The sequence below is a fragment of the Haemorhous mexicanus genome, chromosome 31, assembly GCF_027477595.1.
Source record: "Haemorhous mexicanus isolate bHaeMex1 chromosome 31, bHaeMex1.pri, whole genome shotgun sequence".
In the NCBI taxonomy this organism is placed as follows: domain Eukaryota; kingdom Metazoa; phylum Chordata; class Aves; order Passeriformes; family Fringillidae; genus Haemorhous; species Haemorhous mexicanus.
In genome coordinates this window covers 1,787,037-1,799,433 of record NC_082371.1, presented here as the reverse complement: position 1 = coordinate 1,799,433, position 12,397 = coordinate 1,787,037, and the positions used below count along the sequence as shown (strand labels likewise).

At 63.9% G+C, this 12,397-nt stretch overlaps 2 protein-coding genes across 3 annotated transcripts; both read left to right on the top strand.

The window, feature by feature from the left end:
• The first annotated feature begins 2 nt into the window (after positions 1-2).
• Positions 3-3,691, top strand: LOC132340283 (lysosomal acid glucosylceramidase-like). The gene is made up of 10 exons (XM_059871163.1): positions 3-450; positions 724-915; positions 990-1,136; positions 1,217-1,350; positions 1,433-1,605; positions 1,698-1,935; positions 2,046-2,270; positions 2,344-2,507; positions 2,627-2,752; positions 3,359-3,691. Exons 1-10 carry the CDS (start codon positions 387-389, stop codon positions 3,459-3,461), a joined length of 1,566 nt encoding a protein of 521 aa, XP_059727146.1. The 5' UTR covers positions 3-386; the 3' UTR covers positions 3,462-3,691.
• A 3,499-nt stretch (positions 3,692-7,190) lies between these two features.
• Positions 7,191-11,127, top strand: LOC132340284 (lysosomal acid glucosylceramidase-like). Of its 2 annotated transcripts, none has more exons than XM_059871164.1 (11): positions 7,191-7,281; positions 7,471-7,578; positions 7,787-7,978; positions 8,053-8,199; positions 8,332-8,465; positions 8,796-8,968; positions 9,073-9,307; positions 9,961-10,185; positions 10,265-10,428; positions 10,506-10,631; positions 10,707-11,127. In XM_059871164.1, exons 2-11 carry the CDS (start codon positions 7,518-7,520, stop codon positions 10,810-10,812), a joined length of 1,563 nt encoding a protein of 520 aa, XP_059727147.1. In that variant the 5' UTR covers positions 7,191-7,281; positions 7,471-7,517; the 3' UTR covers positions 10,813-11,127. The 2 variants fall into 2 exon arrangements, with proteins under 2 accessions (XP_059727147.1, XP_059727148.1); XM_059871165.1 differs by having other exon boundaries at positions 7,249-7,307.
• Positions 11,128-12,397: the final 1,270 nt, after the last annotated feature.

Sequence of the window (12,397 nt, the reverse complement as noted above, 5' to 3'; positions counted from 1 at the left end):
TGACCGGTCACGGGGTGCCGGGTCCCGGTTTCCCGGTAGCGGCTCCGCGGGACGGGGCGACCGGTGCCGTCGGGTATTGGGGAGGCAGCGGGGACCGGAACCGGAACCGGGACCGGGACCTGGACCGGGACTGGGACTGGGACTGGCTGCTCTTCTCGGGGAGGAGGCGGGGGCGGGGGAAAGCGACCCCGTGCCAACGCGGTTCTCCCGGTTCGCGGTGCCAGAACCGGCGCGGGGGAAGGGCCGGGGCCCGGCCCGCCCAGAGTCGGTGCCGCTCCTGCACCGGGTGTGGGCGGGACGGGCTGCCCGGGCGCCCTTAAAGGCAAGGCCGACGGCGGAGCCGGTGCTGCCGGGCCGGCTCCGAGCGCACCGGGAGCGGCGGGGCCATGGGGGCTGTCGGTGCCCTGTGCTGGCTGCTGCCGGTGCTGCTGGCCGTGCACCGGGCCGCAGGTGAGCGAGGGGGACCCGGAATACGCGATGGGTCCGGGGAGAGGCGTCTCCGGGCGGCCCGGAATGGGAGGGGAGCAGGCGGGAATACCTTCGGAGTCCGTGGTCGGGGATGCCCGGGAGTTGTCCGGGGGTCTGGAGGCAGCGCGGAGCTCGGTGCTTGAGAGGTGCCGGGGTGTGGAGCACGGGGGCAGTGGCGTCACCCCCGGGGCAGGCGGGAGAGCAGACGGGGACACGTCCCTGAGGCTGCCCCCACCACCCTGCCGTGCCCCCCAGGCGCCCGGCCCTGCAGCCCCAAGTACTTCGGCCGTGATGCCATGGTCTGCGTCTGCAATGCCACCTACTGTGACACGCTGGACCCCCTGGTCCTGCCAGCCCCCGGCTACTACGTCAAGTACGAGAGCAGCAAGGCCGGCAAGCGGCTGGAGCGGAGCGAGGGCAAATTCCAGCACAAACTCTGCGCCCCAGGTACTGCCACGGATGGCAGGGATGGGATGGACCCTGCAGCAACCCACCGTCATGCTGGGCTCCCCTCTCTGCAGATGTTGTCCTCAGGCTGGACACGACGCAGCGCTTCCAGAGGGTGAAGGGTTTTGGTGGCTCCATCACCGACGCGGCCGCCATCAACATCTTATCCCTGCCGGAGAGAGCACAGGATCACCTGCTGCGCTCCTACTTCTCTGAGGAGGGTAGGGTGTGGGGGACACAGGTGGGATGGTGACAGGGATTATGGACATCATGGACACCTCGTGTCCCGCTATGCTGGCAGGGCTGGAGTACAACCTCATCCGCCTCCCCATGGCCAGCTGTGACTTCTCCCTCCATGCCTACACCTATGATGACGTCCCCTATGACTACGAGCTCACCCACTTCGCCCTACGGGACGAGGACACCAAGCTGAAGGCGAGCGGTGGGAGGGAGCAGGGGGGGCTGGAGGGTCCCAGGGGCTGAGCTGAGTGGGCCCCTCCTCCTCCTCCTCCTGCAGATCCCCCTCCTTCACCGAGCCTCGGCCATGAGCAAGCGGCCGCTGTCGCTGTACGCCAGCCCCTGGACCTCCCCAACCTGGCTGAAGACCAGTGAGTCCTACGTGGGGAAGGGGACACTGAAGGGGCAGGCAGGGGACAAGTACCACAAGACCTGGGCCAACTACTTTGTACGGTGAGGAGCTGTTGAGGACGGGGGAGATACCGGGGGGCCTCTCAGTGGTGGCACTGGGGACTCTAACGGCTCATCCCTTCCCTCCACGCCAGATTCCTGGATGAATATGCCAAGCACAATGTGACATTCTGGGCAGTGACAGCAGAGAACGAGCCCACGGCCGGGCTGATCAACAACTACCCCTTCCAGTGCCTGGGTTTCACAGCTGAGCAGCAGAGGGACTTCATCGCTCGGGACCTGGGCCCAGCACTGGCCAACAGCTCCCACCGCCACGTCCAGCTCATCATCCTGGATGACAACCGGCTCCACCTCCCGCACTGGGCCAGAGTGGTGAGTGTGGTGACCCTGGGAAGAGCCCCTGTCCTTGTGGGGGCCTGGCTGCTCTGCCTGTGGAGGGCTGGGCCTCTGTTCCCCGTGGGATTGACTCTTCTCCCTGCCAGGTCCTGGAGGATGAGGAGGCAGCTCGCTACGTCCATGGCATCGGCATCCACTGGTACCTGGACTTCATTGGTCCCATCCAGGACACAGTGCTGCCCACTCATGAGCTCTTCCCTGACTACTTTATCCTGGCCACGGAGGCATGCATCGGGGCCCATTTCTGGGAGAGGGATGTGATTCTGGGCTGCTGGGAGCGGGGGAACCAGTACAGCCACAGCATCCTGACGGTGAGGCCCCTGTGTGCTGGGCCCTGGGAAGGGTTGCTGGTGTTGGGCAGGCATCTGAGCTGTCCTCTTGCAGAATCTGAACCACTTTGTGTCTGGCTGGACTGACTGGAATCTGGCCCTGGATCTGGAGGGGGGTCCTAACTGGGTCAAGAATTATGTGGACAGCCCCATCATCGTGGACAGCAGTGAAGGCATCTTCTACAAACAGCCCATGTTCTACCACATGGGGCACTTCAGGTGGGTTGGAGCCCACAACACATGCTAAGCTGCCTTGTCCTGAGAGAGGCAAGGCAAATTTGGCTAGAGAGGAGCTCTCCTGGGGTCTCCCTGAGGTTGCTTCTCGTTTGTCTGCTCAGTAAATTCATCCCCGAGGGCTCCCAGCGTGTGGGGCTCGTTGCCTCCAGAGAGTCCAAGAAGACAGCGCTGGAGTACACGGCTTTCCTGCGCCCCGACGGGGCTGTGGTTGTAGTGGTTCTGAACCGGTGGGTGATGCAGCCTGGCCCCCCTGTGTGGGACCCCCATCCTGCCAGCCCTGTGTGACCCCTGTCCCATCAGCCCTGTGTGTGGCCCCTGTCCTGCCAGCCCCGTGTGGGACTCCCATCTGCCAACCCTGTGTATGACCCCCGTCCTGCCAGCCCCGTGTGGGATCCCCATCCTGCCAGCCTTGTGTGGGACCCCCGTCCTGCCAGCCCCTTGTGGGATCCCCATCCTGCCAGCTGAGTGTGGGATTCTAGTCCTGTCACCCCTGTGTGGGACCCCTGTCTGCCAGGCACGTATGTGACCCCCATCCTGCCAGCCCCATGTGGGACCCCCGTCCTGCCACTCCCGTGTGTGACCCCCGTCCTGCCACCCCTGTGTGTGACCCTCATCCTGCCATGTCAGTTTGGGACCCCCCATCCTGCCAGCCCCCTGTGGGACCCCTATCCCATCAACTCTGTGTGGGATCCTCATCCTGCCTTACTGATGTGGGACCCCGCGTCCTGCCACCCTCGTGTGGGACCCCCATCCTGCCTGCCTTATGTGGGACCCCACCCTGCTGGGCCCTGTGCAGGTGCTGCAGGTGTGACCGCCCCGCTGTCACCCCGCAGGTTCCCACAGGACATCACCTTTGGGCTGGCGGACACCGTGGGCCTCATGGCGGCCGTGGCTCCGGCCAACTCCATCCAGACCTACGTGTGGCAGCGGCAGTGACGGGGCTGAGGCTCCCGGGGCCGGGCGCAGCCGGGCCGGAGGTGCAGCCCCAGCTGCCCGCGGGCTCGGGCCGGGGCAGCGTCCCCGGGGCTGTGACAGAGTCAGGGCGGGCCGAGGACGCTGAGCGTGTGCAGGAGGGCCGGGGGCACGGTGCCCCTCAGGGTGGAGACCCCACAGGCTGTGAGGGCTGTGTTCTGCTGCTCCGACATTAAACACGGATGCTGCCTTGATGTCTGCGGCTGGAAGAGAAACCTCTGGGTCCCTCCCCTGCTCCTGGGCACTGTGGCTGGGTGCCACCCCGGCGCGGAGCCTGCTGGAGCCTGGCGAGCAGCACAGAGCAGCTGGAGCATCGTGGGCAGCCCCTGTCCCTGCCCAGCCCTTCTGCCCACCTCGGCTCCCGTGGGGCTCACCCTGCTGAGAGATGCTCCAGGCATGAGTCTGCTCCCAGCTCTGAGCATGCACTGCCTGGCTAGGGCTGAGCAGAGCCCAGGTGTGCTCCTGCTGCTGTTGGGGACACGTTTTAGGAGCTAGCAGGTGGCTCGGGAGTCACCCTGAATGCAGGTGCTCTGGGTGCTGCATCAGGAGCAGGCACAAAGCCCTTGGACACCTACCCTCGATGGAAGGGCTGAGCAGGGATTGCAGCCAAGCCTCAGCTTTCTGTGCTTTCCCTGCCAATCTGGAGCCACCTGCAGCCTGATGTCAGGCCAGGGGCTGTGTGGGTCACTTCTCTCCCAGACCAAGGTCCTGAGACCAGGGCTGGAGGCAGGGCCAGCTCCAGGAGCATGGCAGCATGGGGGGCTCAGGCTCCCAGCCAGCTCTGGCTGAGCCCCAGCTGCTCCTGGGGCTTTTCTGGGGCTGGGAGGCTGCCCAGGCTGCAGCAGCTCTGCCTGGAGTGTGCTGTTCCCCATGGGGGCTGATCTGAGGGGTCCCCACTGTGATGAGGAAACTGGGGGTGCACCAGGGGCTCAGCACCCACCACGGATCTGGGGTGCCTGGAGCGAGCGGGGGCAGGACCGGGAGTGGGTGCTGAGTGTGGGCGCACCCAGGAAGGAGGGAGGGAGCTGGCAGGGTGTGAGAGCGGGAGATTAGGGCAGGGAGGTCATAATTTCAGGGCGAGGAGGGCGGCGGGGCCCCTGGGCTGATCCGTGCAGGTGGGATGTGCCCAGGGGTGCTGTCAGGAGTGACAGCCGCGATGCTGCGTGGGCTGAGCACAGCCCAGGCGTGGCCAGCGAGTGACAGTGTCACCCTGGGACACTGGCACGCCACGGAACCACAGGGACGCTGCTCCTGGGACCTCGCAGCTCCGGGAGCTGCCGCCAGAGTCCTGGCGAGAGCAGCCTGCTCCTGCCCCGAGGCTGTTTGTGTTTGTCCACAAGAGGGAAATGTTTCTCCAGGATCACGCAGCGAGTCCCATCCCCATCACCCCGCTGCCAGCATCCCCCTCCCGGCGCAGGGCCGCTCCCCCACCTGTTTCTCACTTACCTGCCCCGCTGCTCACGGCTGTGGCCGGATGCTGAATCACCCCGGTCCACGTGCCCCGTCCCTGCGCTCGGATCGGTGCTCAAGGACCGACTGGCTCTGGGATAAACGCAGCGGGGGCGAATCCTCCGACGTCGCTGGGCTTGGCTCTGCTCATTAATTCTTGTGCAAAGCCTTGGCTTGTGTGGGGCTCGTGGGTGACTGGGGGCTGCTGGGATCCCACCTAGAGCCAGTGATCACCCTGAGGACTGTCCCCACGTGCTCTGGGCTGGGGTCTCGCTGTTGGGAAGGAGTTGATGTGATGCCACACTGAGGCTTTTTGGCATAAATATTAACAAAATCGTGATCCCCTGAAAGGTGACTCAGCCCAGCTCTGTGTCCCTGTGTCTCCATCCACACAGGCCTGGCCTAGGCACAAAATTCACCCTCTGGCTCCTCTGGTGGCTCCTTTGGCCCCACCTCCTTGAACAAACCCCCCCAAGCACCACAAAGGGTGGTCACACCATGCCACGAGGCCCCTGCGACCCCCAGGAGCTGCCCCTCTTTTGAGATTGGCTGCAAGAAGCAGCTCTGGGGGCTTGGTGGGGCTGCCTGGTATCTGCTGTGCCAACAGCTCCATGCGAGGCGTTGCCCGGCCCCTGGCTCTCACTTTTCCTGCTCAGCAGGGCGCTCTTATCAGCTGGTGTTGATAAGGATGAGCTCCAGCAGCCTCCGCAGTGTTTTGCTTCCAGGAGCTGTGGGACCTGAGCCAGCTGGGGGGCTGTGGGTGATGGGGGGCAGGAAGAACTGGAGCTTGGAATGGGAAAGGGTGAGCAGAGGCATCCTGGATGGCTGGAAGTGAGCTCGAAGGTGGCTGATTGCCTTAGGAGCTATTAATCCCTCCCCAAAATTGGGGCTCATTAGCCTGGGTGTAGCAGTCTGGTCACACCTTAATCACACTTGGAGGTGGGAGAGCCACGGTGCAGCGGGACAGGGACAGGAGCTCCCTCCTGGGGCACCTGTTTGCCCCAAGAGATGAATCCAGGGGCTGCCTGGCCCCATGTGCCCCGGCCCCAGAGGCTCCATGTGTCTCATGGCTCAGCTCCCAGCAGAGGGGTGAAACTGTGGCAGAGCCATGGTAGGGCAGTGCTGGGGGTAGGAGGAACTTTGATGAATTGATTTGCCCCAGAGCTGTATCTGATATGCCAGAAATGGAGAAAATTAGTCACAAAGCGCTGCTCCACCCATGGAGGGAAAGCTAACGGAGCACTTTAACCCTGTGCAGGGCAGCCCTGAGCTGCTGACTGATGCTCCAGGCCCGCAGAGCTGTGGCTGGGAGCTGTGAATGGGATGTGGCCACTCTCCATTCCCTGAGCCAGCCCTGTGTGGAGATGCTGAGGGTGTCCCGACAGTGAGGGGAACATGTCCACAGGAGTGGGAACATCCTGGGTGATGGCACCAGGTAGGGCCTGTGTGCCCAGGTGAGCTGGCCCAGTTCAGCCTTGGCTTGCTGGGCTGGAGGGTGAATGCTGGAGGAGCTGGGAGTGCTTCTGGAGCACCAGAGCTGGGCTTTGCTCCTGGCATGGTATTGGGACAGCAGGGTCCCCTTTGAGGGTCTAGCTGCTGTTGTTGACAGCTGGAGTGCAGCCCTGCTTGCCCAGGAGCTGGGGTATTGCCTGCTTGCTGTCACTGTGCCACTGCTGCCACTGCTGTCACCGCTGTCACCGCTGTCACCTTCCCCAGCACATGCTGAGTTGGGGAGAGTGATGCCAAAGGCTTGGGCAGGGAATGGCAACAGCCCCAGCTGCCATGTGGCCACCCCTGCTGTGCTCCTGTGCTGCCCTGAGCTGTGCAGCCACGATCACTGACCTTACCTGGGTGTCCTGGACCCTCCTGGACCCTGTGGCTCCTGGGGGACAGTGGGGACAGCGGGGTGGTGGGCAGGGATAAGTGGGTGTCCTGTTGGAGGTGCCCAGCAGGACAGGCAGCTGTGCCATGAGCCTGCCCTTGGCTTTGCTGGGCTCTCAGGGGCTCATCCAGACCCTGCCTGATAAAATAATCAGTTCTTCCTTCAGTGGGGTCTCAGATCTGCCCCTGTGACCCTTCTCTGTGCTGGCTAGACCTTTCACCCGGGCCCAGCTGCCAGCACCACGTCCCTGTCCCTCCTTGCCGTGGCAGTGGAGGGCGAGCAGATGATCGGCGGTCCTCGCCCGAGGGCAGGTACGGGCCGGAAGCAGAGCAAGGAGGAGCTGTGGGGGTGGGAGAGGGTGTGCTGCGGAGGGAGGTCTCCGAGCAGCTCCCTGTAAAGGCCAGGTGGGGAGGCTGCAGCTGCTGAGGAGGAGGAGGGCTGGCGGCAGCGCAGGTCGGGAGCAGCCGGGGTGAAGGCGGGTGCGCTGCGGGCTCCTGGCAGGGATGGACCCTCCCCGAGAGAGATGAGGGGGTTTGGGGGGAATGCAGTGTGTGACAGGAGCTCCGTGGCACTGGAAGGGGCTGAGGAGATGGGGCTGATCCCTCCATCCCCCTGCCGTGCCTGAGGGTGTCCCCGTCGCAGGTGCTGCTCCCCGGGACCTTCCAGAGCTCGGGGAACGCGGAGGGGCCATGTGGGCTCTCGGCATCCTGGGCTGCCTGCTGCTGCTGCTGCCCGTGCCCCTGGTGGCAGGTGAGCGTGGGGACGTGGCGGGGGTGGCAGCGGGGCTTGGGCACCCTGGAGCAAGGACAGGAGCCCAGCGGCAGCGCGGAGCTGCGTGCCCGGGAGGTGCCCGGGATGCGGAGCACGGGGACAGTGGCATGTCCCCGGGGCAGGCGGGAGAGCAGATGGGGACACGTCCCTGAGCCGGCAGCCACCCCCACCCTCCCGTGCCTCCCAGGTGCCCGACCCTGCATCCCCAAGGATTTTGGGCACGGCTCGCTGGTCTGCGTCTGCAATGCCACCTACTGTGACACGCTGGACCCTCTGGTAGTGCCAGCCCCCGGCTCCTACGTCAAGTACGAGAGCAGCAAGGCCGGCAAGCGGCTGGAGCGGAGCGAGGGCAAATTCCAGAGCAGTCTGAGCACCCGAGGTAGCGCCACTGGTGGGTGGAGGTGCCACCGCGGGCCCCCCGGCCACAGGGACCGAGCCGGGCTCTTCCCGCAGGGCTGCTGCTGACGCTCAACATCTCCGCGCTGTACCAGCACGTGAAGGGCTTCGGCGGCTCCCTCTCCGATGCTGCTGCCATGAACATCCTGAAGCTGTCCCAGCCAGCCCAGGACAACCTGCTGCGCTCCTACTTCTCTGAGAGCGGTGAGCAGCGAGGGCACAGCAGCGGGAGCAGATCGTGGGGTCACCAGAGGTGGCTGTGCCTGTCCCCACCGTAGGGACATCGTCACCTGGACGCCTGCTCCGGTGCCGCTTGATGCTTTTCCTGCTCCTCAGGGATCGAGTACAACCTCATCCGGGTCCCCATGGCGTGCAGCGACTTCTCCGTGCGCCCCTACAGCTACGATGATGTCCCCAACGACCACGAGCTGAAGCACTTCAGGCTGGTGGACGAGGACGTGAAGATGAAGGTGGGAGGCTGAAGCCGCTGCCATCGGCACCTTGTCCCCTCTCGCGCCGAAGCTCCTGCGTGCGCTGGGACCCCCAGGACCAGGTGCTGTCCCTGCACGCCGTGGCAGGGTGCATAGGGACAGCCTGTGGGAGCTGGCACCTCCTCCAGGGCACGTCCTGGCGCATCCCAGCTGGCAGCGGCAGGGTGAGGAGCCAGGGCGCTGTGCCGGGGGGCGGTGCTTGCCAGCTGCCAGCGCCTGCTGAGGTCCCTTGAGTTCTCCCATGCTGGGCTCTGTGGTTTTGGGGAGATGCAGCTGGAGCTGACCCTGTCCCTCTGCCCCCTCCCACAGATTCCCGTCCTGCGCCGAGCTTTGGCCATGAGCAAGCGGCCGCTGCTGCTGTTTGCCAGCCCCTGGACCGCCCCAGCCTGGATGAAGAGTAACGGGGACGTCCGTGGGAAGGGGACTCTGAAGGGGAAGGCAGGGGACAAGTACCACAAGACCTGGGCCAACTACTTCATCAAGTAGCGTCTCTGGGACCAGGCTGGGACGGACAGCGGGAGGATCGGGGAGTGGGGTAGGGTTGGGGGGCAGCGCCGCTGATTCTGCCCCCCCTTCTCCACACCAGGTTCCTGGATGAATATGCAAAACGCAACGTGACCTTCTGGGCGGTGACGGCCCAGAACGAGCCACTGGCGGGGCTCTTCACGCCCCCCCAGGCCCCCACCATCGCCTTCACGGCCGCTCAGCAGCGGGATTTCATCGCGCAGGACCTGGGCCCCGCGCTGGCCCGCAGCCCCCACCGCACACGGCTCCTCATGCTCGACGACCAGCGCATCCACCTCCCACACTGGGCCAAAGTGGTGAAGAGCAGCGCCCCTTCCTTCCCCTCCGCCTCGCTGCCCAGCCCCGGGCTTTTTGGGAGATGGAGCCGTGGCCTCTCCCAGCCCTAGAGAGTGGGAGCAAACCGGGTCTGCCGGAGCAGCCGCCTCCGCCTGAGCCCGGCGGGAGTGAGGACAGGAGGTGGCACCCACAGCCTAGATCCCCGGATCCTGCCAGTACTGCTGGGCACCAGCACCTTCTCTGTGCAGAGTTTTGGCCCATTTGGTTCCCCCCACGATGCTGTTTGGGGATATTGCCTTAAATTAGGAGGAAAGAAAGTAAAACTGCCTCAAGCCAGGCAGTGTGCTTGTCCTTTCCCTCCATGGCTGCGGGGCTGGACCACCCCAGGGGGTGTGGAAGGAGGACCAGGCAGCAGCAGAGCCGGGTTGGGGGCAAGGGGCCCACTGAAGGGCAAACCAGTGCTCACCCCTTAGCACAAGGAGGTGCCAAAGCCATGTTGGGGCACCAGATCCATGCCAGGGTGCTGCTCAAAGGGGTGCAGTGCTGCAGGCTGTGGCTCCCACAGGAGGGGACAAGAGGTGGCCCTGAGAGACCACATGGAGTCCATGTGTCCATCCCTGCAGGCTTCAGGCATGGGGTAGCCCGGGTGTGAGGCATCTCCTTTGCTCCCCAGGTCCTGGGAAATGCCACAGCTGCCCGTTACGTGGCTGGCCTGGCTGTCCACTGGTACCTGGATGCCATTGTCCCACCTGACTGGAGCCTGGAGGCCACCCACAAGCTCTTCCCTGACCATTTCCTCCTCTACACGGAGGCCTGCACTGGCTTCTTCATGTTCCGCTTCGCCGTGTCCCTGGGCTGCTGGGAGCGAGGAGATCACTACAGCTACAGCATCCTGACGGTACAGCCCTCACACCGCCCTCACACCACCCACCCAGGGCTGGGGGAGCCCCACTCAGCCTCGTCCCTGCCCCCCCCAGGTCATGAACCACTTTGTGTCCGGTTGGACCGACTGGAACCTGGTCCTGGACATGGAGGGAGGCCCCAACTGGGTCAAGAACTTTGTGGACAGCCCTGTCATTGTGGATGGCAGCAAGGATGTTTTCTACAAGCAGCCCATGTTCTACCACCTGGGGCACTTCAGGTGGGTCAGGGGGGCTCAGGTGTGGCCGCCAGCCCCAGAGCAGGGGCAGAACCCCTCTCCTGGTCCTCTCTCCACAGCAAGTTCATCCCGGAGGGCTCCCGGCGGGTGGGGCTGCACAGCAGCCGCCGCTGCCTCCTCTGCCAGCTGGAGCACGTGGCCGTCCTGCGCCCTGACGGTGCCCTCGTCCTGGTGGTCCTCAACAGGTCAGCCCAGGCAGGGGATGGGGGCGGTGCTCAGCCCCAGCCGTGCTGACCTGCTCAGCCCCTCTCGCTCCCCAGGTTTGGCCGGGATGTGCCCTTTGGAATCTGGGACCCTGCCATGGGATTCATTGAGACTGTGGCTCCAGCCCACTCCATCCAGACCTACCTGTGGCGCCAGCAGTGATACTCAGGGGAGTGCTGTGGGGCTCGGGGGGGGCTCTGGGGGTCAACTCTTCCTCCATCCTTTCCAGCATCCCTCACGGTGGAAGCAGAAGGTGACCCATTGCTGGGAACGCAGCCCCTGCTCGAGGGGCTCCGTGCGCTCCTGGCCCCGGGACCTGCTGCTTCCCAGCCTCCCCTCCCTCCCTCCCGGCACTTCCCATCCCCCTGGAAGTTCCCTTAGCGCCGTCTCCTGGAGCACACTTCCACACGTGGCCCCCTTGAAACCTTCGCGTGTGCCGCGGGCGCCAAGTAAAGCCATGACGCGCTCCCTCCGGAATGCGCCGTTCCCGTCAGTGTTTCCTCTGCGCGCTCGGAAATCGCTCGGTTTTCCTCGCCGGGGCCAGGGCTGCCCCGGGGGCTCCTGCCCCCGTGGCCTGCGGGTGGCTCCTTGTTTATCCCTGCAGCTGGAGCCTCCGCTGCTGCCAGCCCTTGATTCGTTCCATATGTGCTGTTGATTTTCCCCAGCCTGCTTTTTTGGGGGAATTAAAAAAAAAAAAAAAATTCCAAATGTCAGATGCTGTCAGAAAGGCAGAGTAAATGATATCAGTGTGCCCATCCACCAACCCTTATTAGGCTGGTGCCACCTCTCCAGGGTGGCCTCTGGACAGAGTCCCCTCTATTCTGGCTGTGGCCAACACCGGCCGCAGCCCGCAGTGACCTCCCTGTCCTGTTTGCTTTCCCTAAATACCAGTTACAGTATTCCCTGTGCCTTTGGGAATGTTACGAGCACCTTTGAAGTCCAGGAATGAGAAAGCCAGAGCTCTCCTTGGCCAATGCCCCTGTGTGAGAGCCACGGAACTGCTGAGGTTGGGGAAAATGAAAAACCCAGAGGCTTTACAGCTGGTTTATTGGAGTGTGGTGTGAAGGTGGCACCGGGCTCTGTCCCAGCCCTGTTCCTGGAGCACACCAGCCTGTCCTGTGCTTTTATCCATGTTCCTGGGGAGTGCTGGCTCCAACAGCAGCTGGGTTTGGCTGCCTGTGCTTAGAATCATAGAATGGAGTCATGGAACCCTTGTGGTTGGAAAAGACCTCGAAGATCATCAAGTCCAACCGTTCCCCAGTGCTGCCAAGGCCAGCCCTTAATCACGTCCCCAAGTGCTCCTTGCACATTTATTAAATCCCTCCAGGGATGGCGACTCCACCACTGCCCCAGGCAGCTGATGCCAGGGCTGCACAGTCCTGTCCATGAAGAAATGTTCTTTAATATTCAACCTAAACTCCTGCTGGGAAATGCCACAGCTCTCCTGATGCAATTTGAGGCCATTTCCTCTTGTCCTGTCCCTGTTCCCTGGGAGCAAAGCCTGACCCCCACCTGGCTGCCCCCTCCTGTCAGGGAATTATGCAGAGCCAGAAGGTCCTACCTGAGCCTCCTTTTCTCCAGGCTGAGCCCTTCCAGCTCCTGCTGGAGCTCCAGGCCCCTCTTCAGCTCCATCCCCTTCCCTGGACATGCTCCAGCCCTCACAAGGGGCACAGAACTGACCCCCAGGATTCGAGGTGTGACCTCATCAGTGCCCAGGTCCTGCTGCCACACTATTCCTGACACTTTG

Coding starts and splice junctions, on each gene's coding strand:
- LOC132340283 (XM_059871163.1), top strand. CDS start 387: ATGGGGGCTGTCGGTGCCCTGTGCTGGCTGCTGCCGGTGCTGCTGGCC. Junction 1,137..1,216: donor CTCCTACTTCTCTGAGGAGG/GTAGGGTGTGGG, acceptor CTATGCTGGCAG/GGCTGGAGTACAACCTCATC. Junction 1,606..1,697: donor TGGGCCAACTACTTTGTACG/GTGAGGAGCTGT, acceptor CCTCCACGCCAG/ATTCCTGGATGAATATGCCA.
- LOC132340284 (XM_059871164.1), top strand. CDS start 7,518: ATGTGGGCTCTCGGCATCCTGGGCTGCCTGCTGCTGCTGCTGCCCGTG. Junction 8,466..8,795: donor ACGAGGACGTGAAGATGAAG/GTGGGAGGCTGA, acceptor CCCCTCCCACAG/ATTCCCGTCCTGCGCCGAGC. Junction 9,308..9,960: donor TCCCACACTGGGCCAAAGTG/GTGAAGAGCAGC, acceptor TTTGCTCCCCAG/GTCCTGGGAAATGCCACAGC.